The sequence below is a fragment of the Narcine bancroftii genome, chromosome 8 (genome assembly GCF_036971445.1).
Source record: "Narcine bancroftii isolate sNarBan1 chromosome 8, sNarBan1.hap1, whole genome shotgun sequence".
Taxonomy (NCBI): domain Eukaryota; kingdom Metazoa; phylum Chordata; class Chondrichthyes; order Torpediniformes; family Narcinidae; genus Narcine; species Narcine bancroftii.
The window spans coordinates 162,660,080-162,674,556 of NC_091476.1; the positions used below are offsets into that span (position 1 = coordinate 162,660,080).

General features: G+C 37.7%; 1 protein-coding gene across 1 annotated transcript in view; it reads left to right on the forward strand.

The window, feature by feature from the left end:
- Positions 1-14,477, forward strand: part of rragca (Ras-related GTP binding Ca) — a 39,397-nt gene that overhangs the window by 19,788 nt on the left and 5,132 nt on the right. Inside the window, exons 2-4 of the mRNA XM_069895759.1 lie at positions 2,260-2,459; positions 6,789-6,903; positions 13,004-13,146. Coding sequence (XP_069751860.1) covers positions 2,260-2,459; positions 6,789-6,903; positions 13,004-13,146 — 458 coding nt within the window. The remainder of the gene's footprint in view (positions 1-2,259; positions 2,460-6,788; positions 6,904-13,003; positions 13,147-14,477) is intronic.

Consider the following 14,477-nt stretch of genomic DNA (forward strand, 5'->3'; position numbering starts at 1 on the left):
TGGCAAGGTGCCATATAAAGCAGGTCTGATTCATTTTAAGTGTTCTACCTGGTTTGACTTTTTGTCACATTTTTCCATTATAAATTCCTGTTCTCTCATAGTAATTGAAATTGAGTAAATTTATCAGCTATCATTGGACAGAAATGAAGACTGGAAGGGTAGTTTCCATGATGCACATAATAAATTTCCAATCTAGCTCACTCACCTGTCCCTGCATCAACATCTTGATAGGTGTGGGGTTGAAAGCAGCTATTAATGTAGATATGAGAATTGACTTTAAAAGGACTGAAGTATCAGTGCCTTGGTTTAATTAACCACCCAGTTTTACTTAAACATAACACTTGGTCATATCATTTCTGTGCTAGAGATCAACATATGAAAAGTGATATTAATGGTTCTTTCATTCTAATGCGTAAAGACGTGTTGATTAGACAAACTCAAGTTAAATGAAGTTGCATACAGAACTCACGGAATGGAAGAAGGGCCTCCTCAATCCCAAGGGGTGAATGAGGGGAAAGACAAATAAAGTTTCCAAAGATTGTGGCAGTATGGTTGCTGAGTGTATTGAGAGATGGAGGGATGATATTATTGCAAGAAAATAGTGTTGAGCTTAAACAACAGCCGTGACCTTGCTAAAAGATGGACTGTGGCTGAAAGGATGATGTCCCACCCTTCTGATTCTTCACATTGCCCCCTTCATTCCTCCTTGCACACTTCCCTCACTTCTGTCTATTTGTGATGACTCCCCTCCTCCTGGATTCTTGCCCTCTTCTTGCATGTTTGGTTATGGACGTGAGATAAATTCAGGATTTATAATATTTCTCCGGAGTACAATTCTTCAGAGGCACACTTTGTCTCAGCTCAGAAGTGATAAAAGCAGAAAATTTTGGAAATACACAGCAATTCCGACAGAATCTGTAGAGAGTCAAGCTGAGTTAACACTTCAAAATGAGTCTTTCATCATAATAAAGGGGAAAAAATAGAAATTAAGTGTTCTAAATTGCATAGAATATGTGGTGGGGTGATAAGAAAAGTGAATGTTTGTGATAAGTTAGAAACCAATTACACAAATGGTGGTAGTGCTAGCTGAAAGATAGACTAGAAGTTTTGTCACCCCTTCTCTGGAACTTCAGATTATGTTAATCATTTGCTCAATGTGGCTGCTCCAGGTGATGCTTTACCATCCGTTCTCAACTGGTACTACCACCATTGGTGTCATTGCAGTTTCACTCTTACATTTTTTTTTTAATCACCCTTCTCCTTCCATTCCATCTCCCCCCACCCCTAAATTTTCTCAGCCACTTTTACAAGTTTTGACAAAATTCTATCACCTGCAGTTTTGGCTATTTATCAGGAGTGATGACTTGTAGAAAGATATTTCACTGTAGAAGTGAAATTTCACATTGCTGATTACATGTGGGTTTAATTGAGTAATTTACTAGGTCTTTAATTGGTAATCACGCGGTGTGAAATGTCTGGTAGGAAGAAGTTAATTCAACCAGAGACTGACACTTGGTGGGGGCAAGTTAACTTGCTAATCGCCGTGTGTGTGTGTGTGTGTGTGTGTGTGTGTGTGTGTGTGTGTGTGTGTGTGTGTGTGTGTGTGTGTGTGTGTGTGTGTGTGTGTGTGTGTGTGTGTGTGTGTGTGTGTGTGTGTGTCAGTTGAGAGTATGGAGTTTACTTTTCAACGAGGGGAATAAAATGTATAGCAACTGATGCAGAAGTCAGTTGTTTCCCAAAATAACATTAAATGTGGGTGCCTGTAAATTGCTGCTTTGAGATGAAAATCTTTTTAATCTCAAACTTGGTTAAAGGTATGGCCTTTTTTGTGTGTGTGATATAAAATCTAAAACTCAGTTGAGGGTATGGAGTTTACTTTTCAACGAGGGGAAAAAATGTATAGCAACTGATGCAGAAGTCGGTTGTTCCCCAAAATAACATTAAATGTGAATTACTATTCCTCTCTGGGGAAGAATTTGGTTTCTACTAGGACAATGTTATACAAGATGTTTTAAGTAATTAAAGTTAACTGAAATGTAAGATGCTTTTTCTTGAGCTTTCCCACAATCCAAAAACCTTTTTCATTATTTAATTAGCCCAATAGTGATTGTTGGCTGACAGAAAAATAAATTGAAGAGCACAGTTGTCACTGGCTTACAAAACTGTTTGGTTCATTTGTGTGGTACACTATATTGTTGATGCTTTTTGTGTTGGCCTCCATTCAAATTGTAGTTTACTGATAAATATTGTCCTTAACAGGATGATTACATGGAAGCTCTAGCAAGACTTCACCTGACAGTATCCAGAGCATACAAAGTCAATCCTGAAATTAATTTTGAAGTATTCATCCACAAAGTAGATGGCTTGTCAGATGATCACAAGATAGAAACCCAAAGAGACATTCACCAGCGGGCGAATGATGACCTCGCTGATGCTGGTTTAGAGAAACTCCACCTAAGGTAAGCAATATTGATATTAGACATCTCATTTGCAAAATGCAACTTTTTTAAGAAATATGGCATATTATTTTTTGAATGCGGCATCTGAGGTAACGAGCCTTGTTATTTACTGTGTTCAACTGTTTGTTCTGAACCCTAAAGCATTTTTATAATCCTCTACGTGAATAGGAAGGTGTTCTAAGAGATTGGACATAAATTATTTGGATAACCAGGAATCAATTCGGGATAATTAACATGTCTTTGTGCATGGTAGGTAGTGTTTAACCAATCTTTGTTTTTAGAGGTTACCTGGAAAGTTGAGGGAAAGGATGTGAATGTTGACTACATGGCCTTTTACAAGGTCCCACAAGGAGATTTGTCAGGAAGTTTCAGACGCTAGGTATTCATGGTGAAGTAGTGAACTGGATTCGACAATAGCTGGAGGGGTGAAGCCAGAGAGTAGTGGTGGGTGATTGCTTCTCAGACTGGAGGCCTGTGACTAGTGGTGTGCCTCAGGGATTGGAGCTGAGACCATTGTTGTTTTCCATCTATATCAATCATTTGGATAATAATGTGGTAAATTAGATCAGCAAGCTTGCAGGTAACACAAAAATTGGAGGTGTTATGGACAGCAAAGGTTTTCTAAGTTTGCAAAGGGATCTGAACCAGCTGGAAAAATGGACTGAAAAATGACAGATGGCATTTAATGAAGATGAGTGTGAGGTGTTGTGCTTTTTTTTTTGAAGGACAAACCAAGAAAGGACATGCACGGTAAATAGTAGGGCACTGAGGAGTGCGGTAGAACAGAGGAATTTGGGAATACAGATACTGAATGTCATGGATGAAGAGGGTTGTAAAGAGAGCTTTTAGCATATTGGCCTTCATAAATCAAAGAATTGAGTATAAGAGCTGGGACGTTAGGGTAAAGTTGTATAAGACATTAGTGAGGCCAAATTTTGAGTATTGTGTGCAGTTTTGGTCACCCAGGAAAGATATCAATAAGATAGTGCAGAGATTTACCAGGATGTTGCCTGGTCTTCAGGAATTGAGTTACAGGGAAAGGTTAAACAGGTTAGAATTTTATTTCCTAGAGTATAGAAGAATGTGGGGAGATCTGATAGGGGTATTTAAAATTGAGGGGTCTAGACAGAGTAAATGCAGATTTGTTTGTATTTCCTCTATCCTTGGTGGAAAAAGCCCAAAGACATAGGGTGAAAGGGGAAAGGTTTTGGGGGAATATGAGGGGAGGGAAGCTTCATCACACAGAGAATGGGAGTATGGAATGAGCTGCCAGCAGAAGTGCTGAATGTCGACTCAATTTTAACATTTAACAAGAATTTGGACAGGTACATGGATGGGAGAGGTATGGAGAGCTGTGGGCTGGGTACAAGTTTGGTGGGACTAAACAAAACATAATGGTTTGGCACAGAGTAGAAGGGCCAAAGGGTCCCATTGCTGTAATGTTCTATGATGAATGCTAATGTTAATGTTACAAGTGATACAAGAGAAATAGTAATTTTCCAAAGGTTGATGGCCAATTATCATATTCCACCATTTGCTTTGCACAAACATTTTACCCTTAGCTGCCTTATTATCTTTACAAAACCTTTGGATTTGTACATTCATTGTTAATTAAATTCCACAAAGCTTTAACTGATGGTGGGGAGGGTTGGTGGGGGGGAGGTGGGTGGAGAGAATGTCAGACCTGATGACCTTTTTAAGCAAGGAGATGGTTGTTAGTGCAGACTCCATAAAGTCAGGAGTGGGAATTAATCAAGTCTCATTTCTCAGGCAAGATGATTTTTAAATCTATTTCCTTTTTAATTTGTCTCAATCAAATGTTCAACCTTGCTGTATCTAATTTGACTGTCATCCTTTCAGCTCTTTGGATTAAAAATAATGACCTTGAGTCTCATTGTGAGATCATTTTGATCCCCTTATTGGGTGATGTCTCTGACCTATTGCTCAAGCAGTTAGAAATATTCACTTCCTATTCAGCAGAAAGAAAACTTTTGAATACTTTCCTATCTCCTTTAATTTAAATACTCTCTTACCTGGCTTATTTACTTGATACTTTTTAAATTTTGCTTTTAGATTATCAACATTTATTTTCAATGTTGGTTTTTTTGACTCTATGGTGTTATTGATGCTCAAATATTTTGAATGCATTCTAATATTGCCATCTTTCTCCTTCAGTCATCATTTGAATTTCAGATTACCTTGAAATTGTTTACAAGTACTGATTCTTTAACTTTTGGACAAGTGTGGCTTTTCCTATATTGTCCAAACTACAGCTCCAGGATAATTCATCCTTGGAAATTCCGAATTCCAAGCATCTGGGATCTGATGTCTAAAATGCACAAGCTGTTCCTTGGATTTGTCAGTGATGCTCATAGAACCATCATACAATATAGATACGGTGCCATCAGGCTTTACTTTCTCAGAAGGGTAGGTACGGTGATATCCAGGCAGAAGGAAATGGGAATAGAAGTCCTCAAAATTGAGCTTTTTGGGGTCTGTAATCAAAAGTACACAAGGAAATCTCCTGATTATTAGCTACTATCATCCGTCAGTTGATGAAATGGTACATTTCCATATTGAAATGCATTTTGCATTTGTTGGGGAACATCAGTTCTTTGGTAACTGCACAGCTGACCAGGTCTTGAAAGAGATAGCTGCAGATTGGGTCTTCAGCATCTATTCCCATTGCAGTCCTTGCATAGAAGATCCATGTTCATACTGAGATGCACTGCTTTCAGTTGTATGGCACTCGTTTTCAACATGATGTAAACTTTTTAAATTTAGACATACAGCATAGAAACAGGCCCTACTTGTCCATGAGCCTGTGCTGCCCCAATTGACCTACAACCCCTGTATGTTTTGAATAGATCTTGTATGTATGGGGGTCTGAGGTGCAAAGGACCATCAACGGTGTTGGAAACGTAACCTGCTTGCTAATTCACCAGAATTGGAAAAGTGAGAAAACATTTAAATAGGGGTGGAACCTGGAACCTGGAAAATTTAATGGGGTACAGATCATCATTATCAAGGCAGAAATTATGGTTTTAAAAACTGGAAGAGATGAGAAAAAAGTGAATTAAAACACAGATACAACCACATCTATGGAGAGAATAAGGTTTGGTGACCTGCATTCGGCAATCATTCCTGAAAATTGCAAAATGCCAGATGCAAGATTAAGTGCTGTTTCTCAAGTTTTGTTAGAACAATGTAGCTCAGATTTAGACTGAGAATTGAAGTGGCTGAAGCTTAGGGCACCCTTGCAGGCTGAACTGCAATAACTGCAATGTTTGGAAAACTATCACTCAACTTGTGGTTTTTTGGAAGAACCTCTGGCTTCAAAAATAAATTTTCAGTTTAACTTTAAAACTACCTGTTCCTACTTATTACAGCATGTATTCTTCCAATGTTTTCTTGTTTGGACTCAAGAAAATCTTGTATACAACAATGTTTGTAAAATTAGAAAGAGACTTTAAAATGTTCTGTATTGCAACAGCATTAGATTTCTTTTGAACTTTTACCTGAGTAATTAGATGACTCTATGTTTCTCATTGTTTTTTCTCAATCTCTCCATGAGTGCACAAGATAAGGTCGTCATATGAAGAGCTCTACATAAAAATCTACTAACCATGAGCTTCAGTGCTCATAACCTGGGCACAATTATTACATTACAGCTTTCAGTACATTCATCATCTTTGACCATCATTGATATAAACTTTACATGATATAAATAGAAGCATTGGAAATCAAAAGTTTTGAGAAACTATCAAAGTGGATGGTGTTGTTTCTTAAATAGATGAGCTGCTGCCTGATCAAATTACATCTGGTGAAGCAGTTTGTTGTTCAGATCTTTTTGTGGCCATAAAAGATCCAAACAATTGTAACTGCAAGTGTTGGTGAAAATAACCAACTATGAAAATACTGCATGATTAATTGGCAATAAAAGCTATCCCATTCTGTGTGGTTACGATGTTATCTTATGACGTTAGTGCCATTTCAGGAAAATGTAATCACATATACAGGCTACTCTGCTTGATTTGTCTGATAAAGGTAGAGGCTTTATCGAATGCTTTGAAAATCAAGCAAGAATATGCTATTGGCTATAGAATTAAAACCTTGGCTTAATATTGTCAATTTTCTAAGTTGTACGACTTGTATGGCAAGTAAGCTGTTTCACCAGTTATTTTATGGTTGGTAGCAGGTGGCTTAGCTGAGAGACCACACTATTTTTTTTCAAGAATATTTCAATTCCTTTGGTTAAGACCAGTGTTTTTGACTTGATGGATTTAGGACTTGTTCATTGTTGTTGACGATATTCCTTTCCTTTATCAGCTTTTACTTAACCAGCATCTATGATCACTCAATATTTGAAGCTTTTAGTAAAGTAGTACAGAAACTTATCCCACAGCTACCAACACTGGAAAATTTACTTAACATCTTTATATCGGTAAGTATCCAGGTTTTGACCATTTCATTGCAGAATTGAAGATTTTAATATAAAAAAAAATGAAAAATGCACCTGTACAGTTTAAAGCCATTCATCATAAAACAGATAGTTTTACCATGCTTCTGTGGTTTTGATCTGTCTCAACAATACAGAATACAGCGTGTTTCCATTAATGTTGCATCTTGACATAACAGGATATTTCCTAAGTTTTCAGACAAGTTTTTTTTAACCTACACAAGTACTACATCTATGACCAGGTGGCTTGGTATGACAATAACTCCATCTACAAGTTTGTTCATAGTACCATGCTAATGGGTTGTATAAAAGAGGCCAATATGTCAACTTACAGGAAGGAGATTAAAAACTTGACTAAGAGTGCACTAACAACCTTGCATTCAATGTCACCAAGACCATGGTGTTGATTGTAGAGTTGAGGGAAGGAAAACCAGAGGTGCATGATCCAGTGATCATTGGGGGAGAGGAAAATTCCTGGGAGTTGCTCTCTCAGAAGACCTTTCCTGGATCCAACATGCAAATGTCATTGTGAAGAAAGCTCATCAGCATCTACTTCCTCAGGATTTGGTGGAGCTTTAGTATGATATTGAAAACTTTGAGGTAAATGGAGGATCTTCAAAGGTAAAATTTGAGTTTGTTCCTGTTGAGATTAAAGGCAAGGTTAACAGGCATACGGAACTTTGGTTTTCGAGGGATATTGGAATCTGGTTCAGAAGAGAAGAGGTGTATAGCAGGTATAGTGTCTAAAAGAAGAATTTGCTGTTGTAAGAGGGACACGTGGTTTTGTAAGCAGAGAGTCAAACAGGCTCTCAGTCACAGTCTGAGAGTGTGTGTGTGTGTGTGTGTGTGTGTGTGTGTGTGTGTGTGTGTGTGTGTGTGTGTGTGTGTGTGTGTGTGTGTGTGTGTGTGTGTGTGAGAGAAAAACCTCAAAGAAATTAGGAAGGAAAATTCTAAGGGTTTCTACAGGTATATTAAGAGCAAAAAGATAGCAAGGGACAAAATTGGTCCCCTTGAAGATCAGAGTGGTCGGCTTTGTATAGAGCCAAAAGATGGGGGAGATCTTAAATGTTTTTTTTTGTTAATCAGTATTCTCTCAAGAAATGGGAACAGTCGTGGGAAGCAATAAGGTCATGGAAACTATTCAGATTAGAGGAGGAAGTTCTTGCTGTCTTAAAGCAAATAAGGGTGGATAAATCCCCAGGGCATGACAGGATATTCCCACAGTCCTTGAGGGAGGCTAGTGTAGAAATTGCAGAAATATTTAAAATGTCCTTCGCCACGGGTATGGTGCCAAAGGATTGGAGGGTAGCTCGCATTGTTTCATTGATTTAAATAAAAACTCCAAAAATAACCCTGAAAATTATAGACTGGTGAGCCTGATGCCAATAGTAGGAAAATTATTGGAAGGTGTTCTAAGAGACCAGATGTACAATTCTTTGGATAGCCAGAAACTGACCACTGATAAACAACATGGCTTTATGTGTGGTAGGTCATGTTTAACAATCTTTTAGAATTTTCAAGGCGGTTACCAGGAACGTTGACAAAGGAAAGGCTGTGGATGTTGTCTATGTGGACTTTAGGAAGGCCCTTTGACAAGGCCCCACATGGGAGGTTAGTCTGGGAGGTTCAGTTGCTAGGTATTGTTAGGTGCCCAGAGGACCCATAAACCTAACAGCAGTAGATATTCACCAAGACAAATGGTTACCGAAACAAAAGTTGCTTTTAATGATCTTTGAACATGAAAATAGAATCAAACTTTAACTTATCTATTATTAACTTAGCTTAACCTAACTTTAGCCCCTTCTAATTCTAAGTGCATGTGTAAGTAATGTGTGTGCAAGTTCAGAAAAATTCTTTGGTTCACAGTCCAATCTCACTTCTCATTCCACCAAGTTCACTGTTTGCAGGCATTTCTTGTACTGTGCACAGAATTTAACATGTATAAAGTTCACCAGGCTTTGGTGCTCAAAGGGTAAATGGTTACCGCTAAGGAAAGTTCTTGTTGATTTTCAGAGAGATGTGTTGTTCCAGGACATCCACAACTGATGTACTTCCATCAGTCACCTCAGTGTCTTGCTGACAAAACTTGCCCCCATCAGGGTTTTCCCAGATGATGACCTCTTTATTTCAGGTCACCACAGAGTTTCTTTTATTCCAAGTGAAACATTAGACAACTGGTCCTCTCCTCTTGCATGAACCACAAGGGCTTCGACCAGCCTGTCTTCCAAAAGCTTGCCAGCTTGTCCACACACACACTCTCAGACTGTGACTGAGAGCCTGTTTGACTCTCTCTGCTTACAAAACCATGTGACCCTCTTACAACAGCAAATTCTCTTTTTAGACAGTAGTGGCTCCAGCCTGCTCTTTCATTTGTCGCCTTTGATAAACAATAGTGCATTAGTGATGTCTCTTGAGCACTCTTCAAAGCTTTTGCAAAAAGGTGTGAGAAGCCACTGTCTCCAGTATTTTAAAGATCTGTTTTTAAAGTGTTTGCATGTGACCTCTCTAACAAACCTTTCCCAATTTATCTCCCAGAAACATATCTCTATACTCTGTCACAGTATTCATGGTGAAGTAGTGAACTGGATTTGACAATGGGTGGATGGCAGAAGCCAAAGAGTAGTGGTGGATGATTGCTTCTCAGACTGGAGGCCTGTGTCTAGTGATGTCCCACAGGGATTGGAGCTGGGACCATTGTTGTTTGCCATCACTATCTATATATACATATATTTTAAAAAAAAAAGTTTTCAAAGCTTTCAGAGGGATCTGGACCAGCTGAAAAATGGCAGATGGCATTTAAGGAGACAAGTGTGAGGGTGTTGCATTTTTGAAGGACAAGCCAAGAAAGGTAAATAGTAGGGCACTGAGGAGTGCGATGGAGCAAAGGGCTCTGGAATAGATACTGTACATAATTCCCTGAAAGTGTTGTCACAGATGGATAGTGTTGTAAAGAGAATTTTTGACATATTGGCCATCCTAAATCAAAGAATTGAGTATATGGGCTGGGATGTTATGGTAAAGTTGTAGAAGACATTAGTGAAGCCAAATTTGGAGTATTATGTGAAGTTTTGGTCACCTAACTATAGGAAAGGTATCAATAAGATGGAAAGAATGCAGAGAAGATTTACTAGGATGTTGCCTGGACTTCAGGAACTGAGTTACAGGGATAGATTAAACAGGTTAGGACAGTGGTTCTCAACCTTTTCCTTTCCACTCCCATCCTACTTTAAGTAATCCCTATATCATCGGTGCTCTGTGGTTAGTAAGGGATTGCTTAAGGCAATATGTGAGTGGGAAGGGAAGGTTAAGAATCACTGCTCTTGACCCATTTGTTACTGAAATATTTTGCTTGAGAAAAATTGTCGTTGGCCCATTTCCTTTGAAGTTATGAAACTGTTCACATAATGAGACAATTAGGTACAATTAAAACAGTGATTCTCAACCTTTTTCTTCCCACCCACATCCTACCTTAAGCAATCCCTTTGGCACAGACAAAGCACCTACGACATAGGGAATACTTGAAGTGGTATGTGAGTGGAAAGAAAAAGGTTGAGAACCACTGAGTTAGGATTTTATTCCCTGGAGTGTGGAAGAATGAGGGGAAATTTGATAGAAGTATTTAAAAATTGAGGAAGATAGGCAGAGTAAATGTAGATAGGCTTTTTTCCACTGAGGGCAGGTGAGATACAAACCAGAGGACATGGGTTAAGAATGAATGGGGAAAAATTTGGGGGAATATGAGGTGAAACTTCTTCACACAGTGATGGGAATGTGGAATGAACTGCCAGCTGAGGTGGTGAATGTGGGCTCAATTTTAACATTTTCTTTTAAAAATATTTTTGACTTTAATTAAAATACCTATACACATAATAATCTAGTAAATGACAAACTATATCGTGCATAATGTACATAAATTGTAAATGAAAAACATAGCCATAATTCTTAATTGTATCCATAACATTAAATCTTGGATTGGATTAACAGTTAACACATCTTCATAATTTATCTAAAGATAATTTTGAAAAGAAAAAGCCCCAGTGGGGGGAGAGTTTAAGAAAAAAAATAAAAACATGAGTCAAAAATATACTCTGGTACGGTAACATGAATAATTTAACATTTAAGAAAAATTTGGACAGGTACATGGATGTGAGAGGTATGGAGGGCTATGGTCTGGGTTTAGGCCAGAGGGACTAGGCAAAAAATGGTTTGGCACAGACGAGAAGGCAGAAGGGGCTGATTTCTGTGCTGTAGTTTGCTGAGGTTCTACAGATGTGTCGTGGAAAGTGTGCTGAATGGCTACATTGTGTACTGGTATGGGAGCACCAACGCCTCTGAACAGAAAGCCCTGCAAAATCCAGTAGATCAAGGGCAAAACTCTCCCCACCATGGAACATGTTGATGGAGAGTGGCAATGATCCACATCACCCAGCACAGGCTGTGTTCCCATATAGGCGTCACAGGACTTGTTCCCACCAGGTTCAGGACCATCAACCCTCCACCATCAGACTCCTGTGAACAAAAAGCTCAATCAAACACTCATTTCATGTTTTGTTTTACTTTGCACATTATTTGTTATATAGCCATAACCATATAACCATTTACGGAGTGGAAACAGGCCATGTTGGCCTTTCGAGTCGTTGAAAATTTGTTTTCTAATTTATGCAGCTTGTTTGCACTTTGCTTACATTTCTCTCTTGTATGCACATCTTGAGTTCAGTTTTATTTTGCACTACTCGTAGAAATTCTGTCTGGCCTGCAGGAGAAAGAATCTCAGGGTTGTATGCAATGTCACGTATGTACTCTGACAATAAATCTGAACTTTGAGAGGATAGTACAGATGGTGAAAATCTTGGTTACATCAACCAGTGTAAAGAAATGCCTTAAAGGATAGGTTTAATGGGAAAATTCCAGAACGTGGGGGCTTCAGCAGCTGGAAGAATGATCAGATTTGAAGATGAAGGCTGAACTAAAGTGCAGATATTTTACAATGTTACAGGCCTAGTGGAAGATTATAGAGTCTACACCTGGGACAGATTTATAAATGAGGGTGAGTTTTTTTTTTAAAAAAGGAGCCAAGATTAGCCACCAAGTTTTCATGATGGAGGAACTAGATTACACATAGCAGTTAAAATATTTTTGGAAACAGAGTCAGTTCATCTGCTGTGTCTCATTATCAGGTTTTTAAGTTGGTGTTCACTTAGCAACAAGATTATGGGAGAAATGCTTCTGAAACTACAGTTCTGAGTTGTAAATCAATGACGGTCCCAGGAGACAACTGGTTGACTTGTGATTTTTCAGTGTTTACTTTTTAGCATTACAAGGTCTTCTAATACTATTTAAGATCTTATCAGACAGGGACTGGCTCAGTAATTGAGTTGAGTTGCCTGGATTAGAAAGCCTACCTATCACAACATTGTAGTGCCAGAAAAGTCTTGCTCCTTACCTGAGAAATAGTTCCACTTTCACATGATTTTGGAAGAATGCAAACTGCTTTTGGCTAACTTTTGGTTTTTTAAAAAAAACATTTCTGTGAGTGTGTTATAGTTGGTGTCCTTGTCTCTTCCCACACATTTTCAACAAAATATAAAGTTGGGCATCCGTATATAATATTCCAAAATTAATTGGTGTTTGCAAATTTATAGTCTTTGCTTTGACCTTCCAGCCCAAGTTTTCTTTAGATTGGCAAATGATACTTATCAAAGTTATTTAAATTATTTTTATAGCTCAATAATACTTGCCTGACTGTCTGCCTGCCTCAATAATTTAGAATAGTTAAGCATTGTCAATATCTCAACAAAGTAGGAGCGTGGTGTTGAAAGAATTATTATATTGTAGCAGCCACATTCATGTATTTATTAATGGGAAACATGGAATCCAAGAGATGAGCTGTTGCTGTCCTTGGTGTCTCTTCTGTTTGCACCATTGTTTAAGCAGCTTTAGAATCTTTTTGTGCATTGACTGCTGTGACAATTCAAAAGCATTTAAAAATATATATATATATATATATAAAACATTAAAGTTTTATGTTGATGATTATCATTTAATAGCAATGTTTATGAAAGTATGATTTTTTTTTCTTTTGCAGAATTCAGGAATTGAAAAGGCCTTTCTTTTTGATGTAGTCAGTAAAATCTATATTGCCACAGACAGTTCACCTGTAGATATGCAGTCATACGAGTTGTGCTGTGATATGATAGATGTGGTGATTGATGTCTCCTGCATATATGGGTAAGCAAGAAGCGAGCATTCATGACCATTTACAGATCTTGATCAATATTTGTAGGATGAATCCAGGCAAACTGATTGCAGGTGATTTGGAATTTGTATGTAATTTGAAAATGTCTGCTGTCATCACCATCACATCATAATGCATTTTGTCTGTTCTGACTCCCACAGAACTTCAAACTTGATTCCCTGTCCTCTTCCAATAGCCCACTGTACATTTCCCTTTTAATGATCATCCACTTTTGAAAATGTTTTTAATGTTTGCTTCATTGCAGTGCATTGGAGATGATTATAACCATTTCCTATTTTTTTAAACTTTTCTCCTTTGCTGTGGTTACTTGCTCTACCGCATTAAAAAAAACACATTCAGTAACTGAAATGTTCAAAATTAGAAATGCCTTTATTTTTCTATTTGTATCCACTCTAAAGCAACCAACTCCAGTTTCTCTAGTCTTTCTATGTAACCAAGGTTGAGCATTCATGCTAACATTTTGGTATGCATTTCTATAACCTTTCTGCTAATTATAATTGCAGGAAGTGAACAAAAATAAGGAATAATGAGATTTCCAGCATAGCCTGCCATGGCAACCTGTTAAATTAAATTGTTAATTAGTTCATCTAAAAGGTACAAACTTCATCTATAAAGATGACCATAAAACTACAGAATTAGTCACAGGAATGGAAATCTTTTGCTCCAGTAAGTGAACCATAGGAGAGGTAAAAAGTTTTTATTTTTAAAGCTGCAAACTTGTGATCTATATTTCAGTGCAAAAAAAAAAGAGGAAAGTGAGCACATGTTTAAAAGGGAAGTGAGTTATTATTCAAAGGGAAGTGGGTTATCATTAAAAGGGTAACTTGTATGCTATTGGAAAAGGACGGGTTGAGATTGGTAGTGTGGTTGGATTGATACTGTATTGTGGATGACTGAAATGAGCTAGTGGAATATTTGATTATATCAGACCTCTGTAATGAAGCCTTAAGTGATTCAAGAACCACCATTTTGAGGACATTCCCAGCAATAAATAAAAATTATTTGATTTATCTTTTGGTATTCCTTAATCTGATAATGTTAGGAATACTATTTTTTGAGAAGTAACCTTTTCAACTTTAATTTTGTCTGTTGATCCTTGATTTTTATCCTTTTTCCCCCACTTTTTCCAATTAAAAATGGCACACCGCTATAATTTTTTTGTATACAAGAATGTGGTCTGTTTTCTAATTAGTAATGTGGTGTATACATTTGCCATTATCTTTAAAAAGTAAAATTTTGGGTTTGTGGGAAGCGGTGCATATTCTGCCACCTGGTGACTGAAACTGAACACAACTGTATCATC